Below are 18,784 nucleotides of genomic sequence, written 5' to 3' on the forward strand. Positions count from 1 at the left end.
CTGACGTTATGCGCGGTTTTGTGCCAGAACTATCAGCTGGCAAAAAGTCCAGATTTTGAGCCAGAGGGTCACTTGACACACAACCAGGAGGGTTTCTCCTTTATGTGCCTTTAAGTCTCAGCACTAAAATTTGAGTCTCTTTCTCTGTAGCTATTTGAGTTCGATGGTGTGTCAATATCCATGCATGTTTCTTGCTCCCAGTTTAGAATATCTTGTCCCTGAGTCTCTCTCTCTCTCTCTCCTCCATGTGTGCTCTTGGGGTTGCCCATTAGGGTAATAGTTGGGTTTGCTTCTGGGCCCTGGGTTCCCTGTGAACCTACTGGAATGAGATTTCAGCCTTTCATGGGTGTTCCCTGTGGCACCGTGATCTGCGGGTTCTGTCGCAGTGACAGTTGGCTCGAATGAAGTTGCTGCTGTACAGGGCATTCTAGATTAATGCTGGATTCAGCAGCCAGTTCAAGCTCCGGTCTCAGTTTTCGGAGCTCTGTCAGGGTTCTAATAAGTAACACTTCTCTTCCTTCCACAGGGCCAGCTCGGTGTGATCGGTGTTGCGGGACCTGCTGGAGCCAGAGGACGAATTGTACGTTAACTTGTATTATTCCTCCTTCCTTTGCTGGTTGCAAGGTCTCTGATGTAGAAATCTGGGGGTCATGCATGTTACTTGACCATCAGGAGGCAACTGGCTGCTCTGTGTAAGTTATGGCTATTTTGAATGGATGTGATCTATTTTTTTCCTTCGTGACAGGGTGAAGCAGGCATCCTAGGTCCACCCGGGTTAGCTGGCCCTGAGGGAGAGAAGGTACTGAGAAGAAGCGATAAAGTCTGATATAACCTCACCCACCTCCACGCCATTGTGGTAATGAACTTTACGAGGTGGGAGAGCTGGCATTTCTGAAAGGTATTGGAGAGCTGTGCATAGTTTGGTGACCAGCAGAGCTGCTTTTCTGGGATCTTTTCAGGGCTCGGGAAATGAGTAAAACAGAGGAAGAGGAGTTTTCCATTCTTAAATTTCATTGGTTTCTCTATGTCACAAGAGGAGTCTCTGTTTTACTCATTTCCCGAGCCCTGATTTCTAGCCCTGGGATAACAGGAAAGGCTACCAGTGAGTTGAACTATGAAGGGAGGGTCCCCTCCTCCAACGCAGTCTGCCAGCTCAGCATTCCAGGTGGAGAGAGATTTTCAATGGCAGGCTTGTAACGCAGGCTGCCTGTGCCAGGGATCAATCCCCATCCCTTTGGGTTTGGTGATCAAAGGGGAGAGGGTGGGGGCAGCCCCACAAAGGTTTTAGTGGCCTAGGTTCCAGAGGGCAGGATAAGAACTATTCCCTTCTTTTTCCCCAGGGGGATCCAGGACCAAGTGGACTGATTGGCCCAGCTGGTGGGGCTGGATTGGAGGTAATTGTCACTGCAGAACCCCAGTGTGCTGTCTAAGGCGCGCCTCACCGTCGCCCTCTGAAATGAAAATTGGAAGAGTTCCCCCTTCCCAGCCCAGGCCAGGACTTTCAGAAGTAACTAGTGATTTTTGGATGCTTCATTTCTTGGGTGGCCAACTTGGGCACTGGAGTTCACGAAGTGCTGAGCACCCGCTCTCTGAAAACTGGGCCCCTTTCCTTTATGGTGTCTCAAGTTGGGCAACACAAATCAGTAGGCCTTTCTGAAACTCTGTTCCCCATACTTCAGTCATGTTTGTTTCCTAGTTGTCGTCTTACAGACACTAGCGCTGGGACACTGTATTTTACAAGAGCACTGTAATGGGCTGGCCTGACATCCCCGGAGACAGATATCTTCTCTTTATTTCCATATTTGTCCATGAGACTGATACAATAATGGATAGCAGCCGTGCAAGCCCTCCATCAATGTGCTTCTCTCAGGGAGCATCTGTGAGAGGGACGGGGCAATTTTCTTATCATGGGCTATTCAGTGCTTGACCTGCAGTGAAGGTGTGGTGGCATGGACCCCAGTGAAAGACAAAAACCTGAGTATATACCCATAGTCCCTAGTGTGCTTGTACTGGGTCACCCAGCCTGCACTGCCATATCCTCACTGACGCTAGATTAAAGCCAGTTCAGGTATGCCCACCCCCACTGTAATCACACCTTCATTTGGGGTGTAGTCCTTGAGACTACCAGCAAGGGTACCAGTCTCCATGGCACTATGTTTGGTAGTATCCTAATAAGAGATACTAATGAATGCATCAAACAGGTGAGAGTCAGATTCATGTTAATTCTTAAATGTTACTACAGGGAGTCCCTGGGGAAGATGGAAGAAAAGGACAGCGAGGCAAGCCAGGGCCTGCTGTAAGTACTAAATCCTGCTCCAGAGCAGAGGTTGGGGAGTGTTCAGAGATCAGGTCTGGTGTCATTCAAAGAAGCTCCCGACAAACAGCTGCTCTTTTAACCTGGCTCTTTAATACTTTATTCTCTTCCTGATTTCTTTTCTTATGCTTTAGTTTAATGGTTTGTTTGGTAGGGAAGCGGGTGCTGCTGTATGGAACCAACTCTTATCTGGACTGTCCCAGCTCTTGAGTGCAACAAACCAGTCTGGAATGTCACGGCAGCAGGCTTTGTTACATCTTTATTTCTACCTAGGCTGTAAACGGCCTTTTCACAAGCTACTTGGGGATTTTTCTTCTAGTCCTGGGTGAAATCAGAGCACTTCTGAAACTGGGGCAAGATGGAAACTAAGACTTTTTCAAACCTCAGAGGTGCTTCCAGGTTTGGGTTAGGTTTCAGGTCAGTTCTGAAGCATCCCCATGTCCCAGCCTAGGAGGCTTAGGACTGAGCTGTATAGAAGTTGTCTAGTTTCCAATGCAAAATGAAAAGTCATTGCAATGTTTTGCTTGCTCTAACTGAAATAATCTGCTCCAGCTGATGCTAATTGTATTACAGGACAATAGAAATTGGCCCAGTCTAGTATCCCTGACTTTTTGGTGCTTCAGAATCTAGTTCCAAATAGGACATTATTGTCCCAGCTCGAGACAAAATGGTTGTGTCTATGGTAATGCCACAATGCAATTCCTCTGAGAAGTGGCATTGTGAAAATGTGAAAGGATGGCCAGGAAGGGATCCCTTCTGGTAAATACTTTCCAGTCAAGTCCTTATTTCCTTGATTTTCTTGATTTCTACCTATAGTCAGCTAAAAACATTTTAAGTAGGGTTGCCTTTGCCAATAAGACACGTGACTAAGTGCTGCTGTAATGGAGCAATTAGTTACCAGTGTCTGTTGTAGAACACACACAATACATTTTGTTTAATTTTTGCTGTCGTAGAACAAAGATGCTTGAATTGTTGGGGGATCTGAAAGGTCACCAGAAATACACATCACAGATAGCCCAGTGTCCAGATAGCAGTGTCATATTCTTAAAAGCGCTCACTGTCATCTTTGGTTCAGTTTAAAAAGGGCAGATAACCACCCTGCTTCCCTGCATGCACTGTATGATAAAGGCTGCAACCGATGACATTTAATGATTGCAAGGGTGCCATTTACAAAGCACTGCAGATGCACTAATGATGCTGTGCAGCTTAATTGAAGAAATAAATCTTGGTCCAGGTTCTGGGTTTCCCATTGTCTAGGTTGGCAACTCATCTCTCCATGACGACAAATGGTTTTTTAGTTCAATAAATTCCATTTGCAAAGAGGACATGAAATAAACTGTTTCAAATAAAAGAAAGCTTAAAAGATTTCTGAGAAATGCTGCTTAGACATTTTCAACAAAAAAACGCAGATAGGCTAGAGTTGGACATCAGTGAGCAACAAGGCGAATTTGTTGTTTCCAGAATATGTCCAGTTCACAGAGAGACCTGGCTCTGAGCTGTGAAGCTCCAATCCCGACTGAGATCCACAGCTGACCATCCTCGTAGCTGAGTGAAGTGTGGATCGTGGTCCAGCTTGGGGGCCCATCTGGATTCACCTGTTCTCTCCCCCTGTTTTGCAAGCCATTTGTGGCTTTTATGAAATGGGTCAAATCGTTCTGCAGGAGCTCTCGCTTTTGACATTTCCACAACCATGCTCTGCAGGAAGAGACAGTCGCGACCAGTGGAGTCTCCTCTCCATGCTCTCATGCAGTGTCACTGTGTTGGGTCGGGTTAGTGAGGCTATGTCCATAAGGTGACTGCATCTCCCTTTTCTGTGCACTCTAGGGTGCAGCAGGCTCCAGGGGTGAAAGTGGGAGCCGAGGACTCAAGGGCTTTGGTGGGCCTGAAGGACCCAAAGGAGATGCCAGGGGGAAAGGAGAGACTGGCCATCAGGTAACTTTACCCATCACCCTCCCTCCCGCCTTTGCAAGATGACTCCCCTTACTGCACCCTCTCTCCGTGCTACTGTACGTGCTCGGCTTGAGCTCCTAAACATCCACACATTTTGCTTCGCTCCCTTCACCCCTGACCCCAGAAGGAAGGTGCATGCAACAGGCACACACCCTGGGTTGCTTTCGTGCAGGAGGGATTTGATCTCTGAGTCCTACCCTGGGCCGTATGTGCAAAGTGGCCTCGTCCCTTGCCTGGGCTTTGAGCACATACGATGTGAGTTGGCTGCTTACAGCCCTTCCATGTGCATCTTTGGAGGCGACATGTGCAAACCCTATTCTTTGTGGACGCCACTAGCAGTCAGGATAATGATCTGCCACGGTCGCTATCAAGACAGAAGTCCAGGCATCAAACAAATACATTAATCACCTTGTGTCACTCTGGGATTTTCCATTCCGGAGCACAAAATGATTGATATAGATGAATTAAGCTTTATAACTCCCCTTTGAGGTGGGAGGCATTATCCCCATTTTACAGATGGGTAATCTGAGGCAGAGAGAGCCTGCATGAGTTGCCCAAGCTCACTCAGAAACAGGTCAGTGGCAGAACTGGGAAGAGAGCCCAGAGCTCCTGACTCCCAAGAATATTTAATCACTAGACTATCTTTCCTCTGATTCACCTGAAGCTAATGTCAGTTGTGTTTTTCTCCCCCAATGAATTCAGGGTTCTCGTGGGCCACCTGGAGAAGTGGGAGCAGCAGGGCTAAGTGGCATGGAAGTAAGTGGGCCTCTTTACTGCTTTTTGAGCAAACATGGAGCTTGTGGTTTGTGGCTGCCCTCATGGTGAGCCTGTGCTCAGAAGTATGAACAGGATTTGGGCATGGTGACGGGAGATGGCTGGGACTGTACCCAATATTTCAGAATGGTTAGGCGAATGGCCAAGTATGAACGACATTAAAGATCTGGATGATGGGATGGATTGCACCCTCAGCAAGTTTGCAGATGACACTAAACTGGGGGGAAAGGTAGATATGCTGGAGGGTAGGGATAGGGTCCAGAGTGACCTAGACAAATTGGAGGATTGGGCCAAAAGTAATCTAATGAGGTTCAACAAGAACAAGTGCAGAGTCCTGCACTTAGGACGGAAGAATCCCATGCACCGCTACAGGCTGGGGACCGACTGGCTAAGCGGCAGTTCTGCAGAAAAGGACATGGGGATTACAGTGGACGAGAAGCTGGATAGGAGTTAACTGAGTGCCCTTGTTGCCAAGAAAGCTAACGGCATTTTGGGCTGCATTAGTAGGAGCATTGTCAGCAGGTTGAGGTAAGTGATTATTCCCCTCTATTCAGCACTGGTGAGGCCTCATCTGGAGTATTGTGTCCAGTTTTGGGCCCCCCACTACAGAAGGGATTTGGACAAATTGGAGAGAGTCCAGCAGAGGGCAATGAAAATGATTAGGGGGCTGGCCTGGGGCACCTGACTTACGCGGAGAGGCTGAGGGAACTGGGCTTATTTAGTCTGCAGAAGAGAAGAGTGAGGGGGTGGGATTTGATAGCAGCCTTCAACTACCTGAAGGGGGGTTCCGAAGAGGATGGAGCTAAGCTGTTCTCAGTGGTGGAAGATGGCAGAACAAGGAGCAATGGTCTCAAGTTGCAGTGGGGGAGGTCTAGGTTGGATATTAGGAAACACTATTTTACTAGGAGGGTGGTGAAGCCCTGGAATGGGTTACCTAGGGAGGTGGTGGAATCTCCATCCTTAAAGGTTTTTAAGGCCCGACTTGACAAAGCCCTGGCTGGGATGATTTAATTGGGGTTGGTCCTGCTTTGAGCAGGGGGTTGGACTAGATGACCTCCTGAGGTCCCTTCCAACCCTGAGATTCTATGATATAAGCAGATTGCACTTGATAATGTGGAATTCTGTTGTACAGCAATGTGTCCACCACACTTGTAAATAGAGGGCATACACATGCACACACACCCCCATTAAAAGAACATTGTTATGATTGCAAAGCCAAGCACTCAAAAGCTAGGAAATATCAGAATTCTGGTTGCCCGCGCAAGCTTAATTTGTGCCCCTGTCTGCATATGCATTGTGATGTGACTTTAACTGCATGATCACAGGCTTGGTTTTTCCACCGGACTCCAGCCTCTTCAGTGCACAGGCTGGACCTGCTTGGGGATGAATCAAGGTTGTGCAGTGACAGAGACTGTCCCCTCCCCTGCCAAGGCTTCTTGTCCCAGTCTCTTTGCGCAGCCAGTCCCAATTCTCCCTCCACAGCCTGTCTGCTCATCGGATCTGTGTCCCCTCCTCTCCTTCCTTCCTCCCACCCCTTTTGGTTTTCAGTCTGTTTCCTTGCCCACCCATTCTGTCTCTCCTTGTCTCCTCAGCCAATGTCAATCTCCCCCGCACCAACTAGCTCCTAGACCCTGTCCCCCTCCCACCTCCATGTTTCCCGCCAGGATCCCGGGGGAGTTGCCCCTCTCTGTATTTACTTACCTGCCACTCAGGGGTGTTGTGAGGACAAAATCCATTCCTGATTGTGATGCACTAGGATAGGAGTGTGGTGAGGGCCATGAAGGGGTCTAGAAGGACAGGTCACCTGATATGCTCTTTAGGGAGATGTGAATGTAATGGATTGTTTATCTGTTTTTTCCTTAGGGCCCTCCAGGTGAGAGGGGAGAGCTGGGGGATCCAGGAGAACCAGGACGAATGGTGAGGGCAGAGAGAGGCAGGTGTGCCATGTGCCGGCTTGGAGCATGTCTGCTCCACCTCTCCCTGCAAGCATAGGTTTCATGCCTCCTTTTCTTCCCTGAAAGCATGACCCCAGCACCTCTTTGGGAGCAGGACTTGAAGACATACCTGGCCCCTATCAGGCTGGGTGAAAATCCCTGCGCGCTCTCATGGCCCTGCTCCACCCCTCTAGGCTTTTACAAGTCCTGCTTAGAACGGCATCCCAGTGTGTGTGCGCAGGGCTGGGGACAGAACTCAAGAGGGGAGGGCATTGGACTCCCTTGTGAGGGTACTGCATTAGGGAGCATCGCTGAAGAGACCCCCATCGTTGGGGAGCTTGTGGTGTTCCCGTAGAGACACTTCCTTCTCCCTTTTGACTTCAGGGGCCTCAAGGACAGCTGGGTCCGGAGGGACAGAGGGGTCGTAAAGGAGAAAAGGTAACTTCAGAAGGCCTTCTCTGCTCTTCAGATGGGGAATGACCCTTCCTCCCAGTGGAGCGCTCCGGTTGTACAATAACATGGCCTTGGCCCTACCGATGGTGTGCTCTGCGTCTCTAGAGCACTAACCTTTTGGGGTTCGGTGCCAGGGACTCTTCCGTCGGAGTAACAGGTGCCATTGACACATGGCTTCCTGCTGGCCACTCTTTCGTTTATATTGCTCCTTTCGCCCCAAAAGATCTCGGAGCACCCGCTGCTGAAATGCAGCCACCTCTGGGGCACACTGCAACGATGTGCAATACCCTAGGATGAGTGCAGTTGGCCCTGCAAGGGGAGAGCAGGTGAGCAGCCAAGTGCTGTGCAGTCTTTAGTGCCTCAGTTTTTCCTCCCACCAGAAAAGTAATGATTACAAATAGTGTCTCTCCCCCCCTCCCCTCCAGGGGCAGCAATTCGTCCTGACAGGAGAGTGTTTATAGGGAAAGAGGGGTGATTGCAGCAGCGTCCTGATGCTCTCAGCGAGAGGAGTTACGAGCTGCATCCCTTCTATCCCAGGGATGCTGTAGCAGGGAACAAGCGACTTTGGTTTCCCTTGGATAGGTAGGGAGGAGTCTTTGCCCCCTTTCTGGCGGTTCATCAGAACTGCTGGTGACTTGCCATGTGTGTGTTTGTCTGTTTCCTTAGGGGAACAGCGGGCGTGAAGGAGATCAGGGCCTCCCCGGCAATCCTGGCAGACGGGTAAGGTGGCATTATCCTCCCCGCCGCGTGCTCTATATCCACTGCTACCAGCTGCTCCATGCTGGTGGTCAACGCTAACCCAGCGCGAACGGTTAATTCCTCTCACTCCTGTGTGAGCAGCACCTAATGAGGGCAGTTTGCAAAGGGGCACCTTTGAGGGTGACGTGGGGATGGGACACCGCATCACGGGTTGTTTGGGATACTGTAGTGATGGGGAGAGGATACCATTGCCGGGGGACTTCAGCAGTGAGGAGCGTTAGGGGCGACCCCCGGGGGCGGGGCTGTTGTAGTGAGGAGCGGAGCTGAGCAGGAGACATCGTTGATTTTCACATTACTTTGTTCACGAACTCCAGTTGTCTATCGTTGCAGGGCAAGCGAGGCAAAGCCGGGCGCAAGCTCCCAAGAGGCCCCAAGGGACCCAAGGTAGGCAACCCAGCTGTTTCGCTTGTCCTTTCCCAGCTGTGCCAGGTGACAGTCCCGGTCGCACTTGGCCTTGACATGTCTAGCCTTGCCCAGGCTGCACTAGCCACTGACAGTGCTGAGTTAGCACGGACCTTAGGCTGGGTGAGTGCCCCACACAGCTGCTTTGCTAGGCAGTAGCATATGCATGGTTGTGTAGCTATCATCAGTTGGATGTGCCCAGACTCCGCTGGGCAGACAGATCCATGTGACCTACTTCTCCTTGGCCTGTCATGCCAGGGCTAAGTCTGGGTCCATTATAGGTTTCATTAAGTCACCTTGGATACCCAGGGAGCAAACTGGACAGGATTTTCCTGTCCTCCTGGCCAGGATTCCAGGCACCTAGAGGTCTCTGAATGGATTGGATTTGCTTTCTGTGAGAACCACCATGGAAAAGAGTCCACCCTTTCAACTGGTCCAGGTCACTGACGTTGGAGGGTGAGCAACACGCTGTGCCCTACAGAGCCCCTCTGGGAAAGGCTTTGTCACTGGCAACTGGGGGCTGCTTAGGGCATCAAATGAAAGGAGCTGTGGTGAGGATCCCCTTAGGTAAGCCAAAGGCAGTGCGTCGTTGTGTCTATGAAGGGTCCTTAGCATGACTGGGCCTAGAGCGCCCACCAGCGGAGCTGTCAGAGAGCCAATGGGGCTCCTCAGTCTCTTCCCACACCCCTAATCTTATCACTGCTTGCGAGGAATCTAAACACTACTTAGTGTATTACAGCACATGCGAGTCCTGATTTGATAGCCCCTTATGGCACCAAGCATGTTAGATGCTCTTGCCTTCGCATAGGCCTGTCCCAGCTGGCGCGGTGTCTCTGAATTCTCGCTCTCTTTCCCCTATGCTGAGGGTTTTCACAGCAGTGAAACGGTCAGAGGCTGATTAGCATCACGGGAGATCCTGCTGAGAGCTGATCTGCCCATGTGGCAAGGGGGGAGGAGCCAGTAGAGAAACCGGAGGAGAAGGACCTTCCCTGCCTTAAGCTGCTCATGGAGCAGTGATGTATGGTGGAGCAGTATGTCCTGTTCCTCAGACTGTCCCCACACCTTGCATACGGTCGTCTGTCCCCACTCTTCCTCTGGAGAGGAATCATCTGAGGCAAATCCTTTCTCCTCCTCATACCTAAAGCATGGATCCCAGGGCCTTTTCCCATCTTTCTGGCACTTGCACCATCTCCGCAAGACTCTGCTTTCTTTCTGCATAAGAAACGCCTGTGGAATCGTTCCTACCTTGCTGTTCTATTATGACACTGAGAAGGGTTTCTCCTCCTTCTGCCTTCCAGGGCCATCCAGGTGAACCAGGGTCAGACGGACCACGTGGTCCACAAGGACCTTACGTGAGTATTTGCCACACAGATGGCCAGTTGGGATAGGTGTCTTTTCTGATCCTGCTCTTTTGCTGACAAGTTTTAAATTAAGATTGGGGTGGGTTTTTTTCTGAAAGATCTGCTCTAGGAATTATTTTGTGAAGTTCTCTGGCTGGTGGTACGCAGGTGATCCCACTAGTTGATCAAAATGCTCCCTTCTGGCCTTGGAATCTGTGACTCTTTCTAGACATAGAGCACATGATGCTGAAGAGCTTTCTAAGGGAGAGAAGGGCAGTCTTGTGGGTAAGGCCCTCAGGAGAGCAAAGTTCAAATCCTGGCTCTGCTACAAGGCTCTGTATGGACCGAAATCCTATATTGTGCTCAGCACTGTACAGCAGGGGAGAGTCCAGGACTGCTTGTCGCAGGGAGCTCTCCCAGCACTGTGGGGCTGATTCTTCTCTTGTTGGCTTGACACCCTTGTAATGCCACTGACTTCAGTGGAGTTACTCCCGATTCCTGCTGGCCTGAGAGCAGGATCCAGACTAGCACAACGGGGCTCCATATAGTCAGTGCATGCCCTTTGATGGTGCAGTATCATGTCTTTAGGCTGGAGCAGGGCAGCCTTCACTCTGTGTGAGCTTCTGCTTCCCAGTTGGGAAGGCAAAAGCTGCCTCTTTGACATCCAGCTGTTGCTATGGCAATCCCTGTGATCTTCATGTTTTGTTCATCTACAAATAATCAGACATAGGACTGGCAAGGACTGCCTGGGTCAAGTCAAGTTCTCTGCTGATGCAAGCACCCTATCATATAATCCTATTAATACATTTATCATGCCCAATCTTAATATTAGTTAGATTGGTTGCCCCCTGGACAGGTTCATCCTATAGAAAAAAATTCCGGAATCAGTTAAGCATAAAGGTCTAGACTTTGTAGGTATTTTGCCTATTCAATCTTACTTGTCCTTCCAGAATCTAACAGTCCTACAATATCACAGAGCTGGTCAGATAATTTTGATTAAAATAAAATCATGATGAAAAACAACATTTTGTTATAATCTGTGCAACTCCCGTCCCTGAATTTTCTGACCACCCATGATGTTTGAGAAGAACATCTCAGCCTTGGGATGGATCTGTCAGGCAGGTGATGTAATCACATTCCCAGAAGAAGTGCCCTCCGTGAACACAGCACTTCCAGGGAGGGGACCAAGATGTGGCGGCTAGAGTTGGTAAAAAAATATATATATATTTTTTTTTTAGATGGTGTGTGAATTTTAATTCCTTTTTTTTTTTTACAAGTTTTTCCAAATGTTGAAAAACTTTTAAATGTTTTGTTGAATTTTCAATCATTTAAAAAAGAAAGAAAGAAAGACAGAAAGAAAAGTCCAGCAGTTCTAGAGCTGGTTGAAGAACTTGACAAGTTTTGATGAGAACTGTTGGAAAAAATGTATTTTCCCTGTTGAAAATCTTTGTTCATCCAAAAAAAAAAAGTCATTGAAAATGGAAAATTCATAAAATTTCATGCAGCTTTAATGGCAGCCAGCAGTAGTTGTTGGGGAAGAGATGCTCATGAAACACGAGGCATTCAGCCCATCTAGAAGTGGTGTTGCCTTGCAGAGTTCTCAGCAGCAAGTAACTAACTCAACAGTAGTCAGAGTGTCATAGTTGATGGAGATACATGGGTGCTACATTTTTCCCCGCACAGGGGATTCCTGGACTGAAAGGGGTGAAGGGAGACCAGGGACCAAGAGGCCAGAAGGTATGTAGGGTTCTGTTCTACTGATCACTTGGGCACTGTGTTCTAGTGGGGGCTTTGCATATGTGGAGTATGACTCTGTTAGCTTAGCCACCCTGCTTCTTTGCACGTTGGTCTAACTCTTTCCATGAGCCTGTAGATATGCACGTGTTAGGCTCCTCCCTTTCTCCCTTGCCTGTTACCTGTCTTACCCTACCCATCATGTCAGCTGGTGGTTGAAACCAAGTCTGAGGAGTATAGGATCACTTAATCCCCACATCACCTCTTCCTAAAGCTTCTGATGACTTTCACATGTGGGTAGATAGTCTCTTTGTGCACTGATGAGGTGTGTGATTTGCCCATGGCTGAAGAAGCCCACGCATATCTTGATGGCCCTATCTGCCAGCTTTGATACAGGACATAAGGTGTTCCCCAGTGCCAGTCAGTTGCTCATGACCTTCAGAACTTACTGTAATAAATAAAACTTTTAAATGTAACAGAACCTAAAGCATTGTCAGTAGGGCTGATTGGGCAATTGGTTTGGTTTTGGTTTTCACCATGAAAAATTTCAGTAAACAATATATATATTTTTAATTGTCATCCAAAATTTTCTTGGAAAACTCCTTGGGTTTTCATAAAAAAGCTGAAAAAAATGGTTAAAAACCAAAAATGTTTGGATTTTTGGTTGTCAGATTTTTTTATCACAAGAATTTCTATTTTATTGTATAGTGCCATTCCACGCCCATAAAAAAAAAAAAAAAAAACCAACCAATCAAACAAACAAAAAAACCAGAAATCCCCTGAAAAACAAAAGCGCTTCTCCAGAAAATTTTCAGCCAGCTGCACTTATCAGCATCACAACACTGGTTCACCATGCTTGGAAATGTCTGGCCCTGCTTGGCTGATGTGTGTTGGACATGTCGCTGTTAGCGCATCTCTTCTCTCAATGGGATGAGTGTGAGGTTCTTGGTCAGACTATCAACGTAAGAGAAAACCCCATGTAATCAGGAAAGTGGAACAAAACTAGGCCTACTAATTTCTGCAGTTTTCCTCCTCTCGGTGTTTGAGTTTGAAGGAAGGGCATTTGTCTTTTTTTGCATTTGTGTGGATTACGCATCTAGGGAGGATTTTGAATCTCTTTAGGGTGCTCACCAATCTGATGATAACAGCTGTATAGGGAACACGATCAATATTTATCAATACTTTGTACTTAAAATATACAGCAAAACCTGTGCTGATGATCATCTGCGTTAACTCCTTTGGTTTCAGAATCTCCTGTCCTAACAGCCAGCAAAACCTCAGACCTTGGCTGCCATAATGAGTTGTAGTAACTGACATTAGTAAGGTTCCCTGTATCTAACCTCCATGCCAGCTCGCCCTCCATCTCCCAGAAACTGATTATTAAAGGGCTGCTAGAACCTTTCTTACCTTCCTGCGTCTCAGCTGTAGGACTATTGTTTTGTTGTCTGTGCTGTTACCAATTCCCGCCCGTGATTGACTCTTCTAGGGTGAGAAAGGCAGCAAGGGATATCATGGCCCACAAGGAGACGATGGCTTTAAGGTATGTATAGTGATTTCTTTCTTTTCTTTCCCTTCCCTGTCCTGCGTCTTTCAACTACTGTGGTGCTCACTCAGTACCTTTCCCACCTCTTAGGGCAAGCAAGGACCCATAGGTGCACCTGGAAGGTCAGGATCAAAGGGAGAGCAGGTAAAGGACTTTAACTTGTCCTCTCCTTGTGTAGATTGTTCTGCAGTCATGTGCAAGCCCTGCCCCCTGCTGGCTTGCACGGCTGCTTTCAGGCACCAGCTGGTAGTTCCAATATTGGGGAAGCGATGAATTCATCCAAAGGTAAGTTCCCAGCTTGGGGTGGACAAAGGTATGCAGGCAGAAGTGACGTTACTGGAGGGAGGGAATTGGAATTTGGCTTGGGTGGATTTTTGGCACTTTTTGGTTGCTGTTGCAAAACCTGCCTCTTCTCTGCAAAAGACCCTGGAGAGGTAGAAAAATAAGAAATGGCTTTGGTTGTGTATCACAGCGTGTGGACCCCAGCGCTGCAAAAGGATAGGGAGTCACCGACAGAGAGGTATAGTGGTTAGAACAGGGGACTGGGAATCGGGACTCGGGTCCATTCCTGACTCGGACTTTCTGTTGACTTTGGGCAGGTCTTCTAATCCCATTGGACTCCATTTCCTTTTTATACTCCAAATAAGGTTGGGGTCAACCTCATGGATGTAGTGAGGTTTAATTATTTAAAGTACAATGGGATCGTCAGCTGAATGTGGGTTTTTCCCACATTTTCCTGCAATATGTTGTCAGCTGAGCTTGTGCCATTTTTTCAGGGTAATATCGGCCCACCTGGACCACGGGGATCTTCCGGCTTCCCTGGAATGCCAGTAAGTCCTTCGCTGTCCCAGAGGGGTGCATGTGACGGGACCATGTGATAGATGGGCAACCAGCTGCTTCGCACACTTAAATAGATATTCTGGTTTACAGCTGCCCACCAAAGCCGGCTGAAGTAGCATGACTAGTTACATAATAATAATTATTGGGACAGTTCAGAATGACTCAGGGAGCCCTCCCCAACAGCACTCCCCTCCGTCACAGACTTTCCATTCCTTTCCATTGTTCCTTCTGAAACTACTTTGTTCCCTCTCCCAAACTGGACTTCTCCTCCATCTTCCTGTAGTATGGCAGGCTTGGTGGGGCCGTTCACACTCTCGCTCTAGACTGTGTGGGTGGATGGGGTGAGTCACGTTCTGCCAGGTGAGATAGATTATGTATATTGGGTTTTAACCTCACAAGTCGTCAGAAGCCTGGGATTCCCTGGGCTCATTGTGCTTTGCTGGTAACAAGCGATGCAGTGACTGACACTTAATGGGGCAGCTCAGGACTGGGCACCATAGAGATGTGAAAGGGATGGCAGTAGGGCCCAGTGGACAGAGCACTGGCCTAGGACTCAGGAGACCTGGGTTCTATTCCCTGGCCTGCTGGGTGTCCATGGCCGAGTCATGTCTCTGCCCCATGCCTCAGTTTCCCCACCTGTAATGATACCCCCTTTGCGTATTGCTTTGAGATCTGATGAAAAGTGTTTTATTCATATTATTCTATGTCTTTATTTATTGCTGCAGTGGTTATATTTCTTCCCAAGTCAGTGTATATCTTCCAACTCCGAGAATGTGGTTTTTTTTCCTCTCTCTCTTCCCTTCCAGGGCTTATTTGGACAAAAAGTAAGTAGGACGTAGTGTTATCTTCTGGGACCTGACTGTGTCCTAGCTCTCTCCTCTGAACATATCCCATCCCGCTTGGCTATCTCTGCCCATCTCCCTCCACCGAGCCCAGTGCACATAGATCCAGTGTCCGATGGGGGAGAAGAGACTGTTATGCCAGATCTGCTGCCAGTAGAAAGGGCTCAGGGAAAGCTGGAGCAGCCTGCTGCTTTTTCCCCAGAAGGCCCTAACACTTGCGCTGATTTGTGCATCTCCTCAGCTCACAATCTAGCTGGCCCTGGGCATCCTCTGCCCTTAGAGCCACGTGTGTGGAAATGGCAGTCAGGGACAAATTCTGGCTACTGGAGCCGCTGAGATCTAATCCTGGCTCTGGGCACCAGCTGCCCGTGTCGCCTTGGGCAAATCCCACAGTCTGTCTGTGCCAGTCTCCCCTGGTGCAAATGGGGGTGAGTGTGCCAGGGTTAAGTAGGTGGCCTTTGAAGCTAAAAGGTCTGATCCTCAGCAATGCTGCCTTAGGGGCCGCAGGTGTTGTGACCCAGTTTCCTCAGTAATAGGTTCTGCGTTGGGCTCCCTGGGAAAGGGTGAGGCTGACTCTAGCTTTAACAAGAACCCTCAGCGAAGTGCGCTGGGCAGGCTCTTGGCTGCACTGCCGCAGCCTGACAGGGTGGGAAGATGGGAAGGTTTGAGAGTCGGGTCAGGGATCTTCTGGGGAAGCTGCACTTAGGAAGGAAAGTTTTAGCAAAGCCTTTGATACGGTCTCCCACAGTATTCTTGCCTGCAAGTTAAAAAAAAAAGTATGGATTGGATGAATGGACTATAAGGTGGATAGAAAGCTGGCTAGATGGTCGGGCTCAACAGGTAGTGATCAATGGCTCAGTGTCTAGTTGGCAGCTGGTATCAAGGGGAGTGCCCCAAGGGTTGGTCCGGGGGCCGGTTTTGTTCAACATCTTTATCAATTATCTGGATGATGGAATTAATTGCACCCTCAGCAAGTTCGCAGATGACACTAAACTGCAGGGAGAGATAGCTACGCTGGAGGGTAGGGATAGAGTCCAGAGGGATCTAGACAAATTGGAGGATTGGTCTAAAAAAAATCTGATGAGGTTCAACAAGGACAAGTGCAGAGTCCTGCCCTTAGGAGGGAAGAATCCCATGCACCGCTACAGGCTGGGGGCCGACCAGTTAAGCAGCAGTTCTGCAGAAAAGGACCTGGGGATTACAGTAGGTGAGAAGCTGAATATGAGTCAGCAGTGTGCTGTCTTTGCCAGGAAGGCCAACTGCATATTGGGCTATATTAGTAGGAGCATTGCGAGCAGATGGAGGAAAGTGGTTATTCCCCTCTATTTGGCACTGGTGAGGCCACATCTGGAGTATTGCATCCAGTTTTGGGTCCCTCACTAGAGAAAGAATGTGGACAAATTGGAGAGAGTCCACCTGAGGGCAATGGAAATGATCAGGGGGCTGATGACTTACGAGGGGAGGCTGAGGGAACTGGGCTTGTTCTTCTGCAGAAGAGAAGAGTGAGGGGAGATTTGATAGCAGCCTGAAGGGGGGTTCCAAAGAGGATGGAGCTCGGCTGTTCTCAGTGCTGGCAGACCACAGAACAAGGAGCAATGGTCTCAAGTTGAAGTGGGGGAGTTCTAGGTTGGATATGAGGAAAAACTTTTTCACTAGGAGGGTGGTGAAGCACTGGAATGGGTTACCTAGGGTGGTGGTGGAATCTCCTTCCTCAGAGGTTTTTAAGGCCTGGCTTGACACAGCCCTGGCTGGGATGATTTAGTTGGGGATTGGTCCTGCTTTGAGCAGGGGGTTGGACTAGATGACCTCCTGAGGTCCCTTCCAACCCTAATATCTTATGATTCTAAGGAGTAACCAGCCCTCCTCTTCCTCGCCTGCATTTTGAGGGTTGGGTCTCAGAAAGTGGGGCCCTGCACCGCGTGGGGCCCTGTGCTGCTGCGCTCTCCAGGCATGCGAAGGGGGCAAACAGAGCCACATCTGCATCCGACAAGCACGACATTACAAGCCATCCCCAGCCCTGGTGGGAAGCTGTGGCAGAGCCTGTTTCTAGCCTGCAGTGTGTGTCATGCAGGGATGGATGGGGCCTGCCCTGTGCTCGGCTTCAGCGTCGTCGTCCCATCTCTTCCGGCGATGCTGCTCTAAGAAACAGCCAGCACATTCCAAAACGCCCCCGTAGTCTCCTTCAGTCCCTGCAGCTCGTCCCACACGCCTTCACCCTGGAGAAGGGAGACATTTTGCCCTGGATGGACTGATCCACTAGGGGAGCAGGCCCTGACAGAGGGAAGAGCAGGGATTCCTAGTGCTTTCTCTGGGACAGGCTCCGGCTGCAGAGCATCTTTGCGACTGTTTATTGGTTTCTCCTCTCTCTTTCTCACATTAGGGACTTAAAGGTTTCCAAGGCCTTCCAGGACCCAAAGGCGAGCCAGGCCTGCCTGTAAGTTAAGCGGATATTTACATATCCCCCGTCCTTTCTTTCTCAAGCAAGAGAGAACTTGCACAGTGCTGCTGACAACCGATGGAGGTGGGGCAGCAGCCTGCCATGTACCTGGGCAGAGCTGGACGGTAGCAGGGCTGGAAGGGACTTCCCGGGTCCTCGCCTCCAGTCTGCTGCTGGCTCAGGCCACCGTTGCTGCTCTGTGCAGAATGCCGAGAGGGGTGCCAATGTTGTTGTCGTTGTCGTCTAGGGTGCGCCTGGCCTTGCCGGTCCCAGGGGACCCTCGCTCAACATCTCCATGGAGGAACTGGAGGTGAGCGTCGTGGGTGGGGGAACACAGCCATCAGGTCTCACACAGCATGTGACGGAGGCTGCTGCTTTGGTGGGGAGAATGTTTCCTTTCCCAAAGCTCTGCTTAGTCTTGGCCTGATGGGTGCTGTGTAACTAGGACAAAGTGGCACCTGACAATGTATGAGTGATGTGCTGACTGTTGTTGGCTGCTTTTGCTTGGGGGTGGGGAAGGGCGGGGTGTTCACCTGCACAGGCTTGCTCAAATATAAAATATACGGTAGCTTAATCCAGCGCTAAGCTAGAAGCAGGAGAATTGAGGGCCCCGAACAACCAGTGGCCTGTCTCTCCCCAGGTTTGCATTGCAAGTCTTAAATCACGTCCCCCCTCTTTACACTGCTTTCCGATTTCCAGCCACAACAGAAGAGATTGTAACTTCGCTCTTCTTTGGGCAGGAGAAGGCTTCCTCCAGTGAGGAGGTGTCTCAGGAAAAACCAGCTGAGCCTGTTGGTCACTCCCCAGAAAGCATAACCAGTCAGCGCTGCCGTGTTAGATCACAAAGACCCGTGGATATACTGCTGACTTAGTGAGGAGGCATCTACTTAAGCATGCCAACTTCCTCTCCTGCCTGCCCCTCTTATTATTTGTATTCCAGTTGAGATCAGGGCCCTATTGCGTAACTAGACCAGACAGACATTGGGTGCACTTGGGCAGTTCCTCGCTGCCTGGGGACAAGTGAGGGAGATTCAGATTACTTTCTATATTTCTTCCACCCCTTTTAGCATCTGATTTATTCAACAAACAAACTGAACTACACCTGGGTGTGGGCTCTTCTGGACAACTTGGGTCGTGAGCTGAAGCTCCTGGTAGACCCCACAGATGGCACTAAAGACAATCCAGCTGCCAACTGCAAGGAGCTCCTGCTGGCTCAGCCTGACCTGCCTGACGGTACCAAACAAACAGCACCGTGCCCTTACGGGAGTGGGGTCCCGGTCCGGATGAGGTCAGGGGTGGACTGGTGTCCTTCCAGTCCTCTCTGAACTCTGCTTGGTAGTTCCATTAAGGAAAGATCACCACTGGCTTGTAGAGAGAGTTCATGCAGAGAGAGTTCATACTGGGGAGGGAAGCGGCCACAGGGCCTCTGCTCTTGGTTTTAAGCAGAAGTCATTAGTCCTGC

At 49.4% G+C, this 18,784-nt stretch overlaps 1 protein-coding gene across 1 annotated transcript in view; it reads left to right on the top strand.

Moving 5' to 3' along the window:
• Positions 1-18,784, top strand: part of LOC140899299 (uncharacterized) — a 259,724-nt gene that overhangs the window by 234,188 nt on the left and 6,752 nt on the right. Inside the window, exons 46-64 of the mRNA XM_073314570.2 lie at positions 527-580; positions 746-799; positions 1,341-1,394; positions 2,243-2,296; positions 4,139-4,246; positions 4,967-5,020; positions 6,902-6,955; positions 7,357-7,410; positions 8,092-8,145; positions 8,515-8,568; positions 9,885-9,938; positions 11,610-11,663; positions 13,147-13,200; positions 13,294-13,347; positions 13,980-14,033; positions 14,850-14,867; positions 17,266-17,319; positions 17,570-17,632; positions 18,390-18,555. Coding sequence (XP_073170671.2) covers positions 527-580; positions 746-799; positions 1,341-1,394; positions 2,243-2,296; positions 4,139-4,246; positions 4,967-5,020; positions 6,902-6,955; positions 7,357-7,410; positions 8,092-8,145; positions 8,515-8,568; positions 9,885-9,938; positions 11,610-11,663; positions 13,147-13,200; positions 13,294-13,347; positions 13,980-14,033; positions 14,850-14,867; positions 17,266-17,319; positions 17,570-17,632; positions 18,390-18,555 — 1,165 coding nt within the window. The remainder of the gene's footprint in view (positions 1-526; positions 581-745; positions 800-1,340; positions 1,395-2,242; positions 2,297-4,138; positions 4,247-4,966; positions 5,021-6,901; positions 6,956-7,356; positions 7,411-8,091; positions 8,146-8,514; positions 8,569-9,884; positions 9,939-11,609; positions 11,664-13,146; positions 13,201-13,293; positions 13,348-13,979; positions 14,034-14,849; positions 14,868-17,265; positions 17,320-17,569; positions 17,633-18,389; positions 18,556-18,784) is intronic.

The sequence above is a fragment of the Lepidochelys kempii genome, chromosome 16 (assembly GCF_965140285.1).
Source record: "Lepidochelys kempii isolate rLepKem1 chromosome 16, rLepKem1.hap1, whole genome shotgun sequence".
Lineage (NCBI taxonomy): Eukaryota > Metazoa > Chordata > Testudines > Cheloniidae > Lepidochelys > Lepidochelys kempii.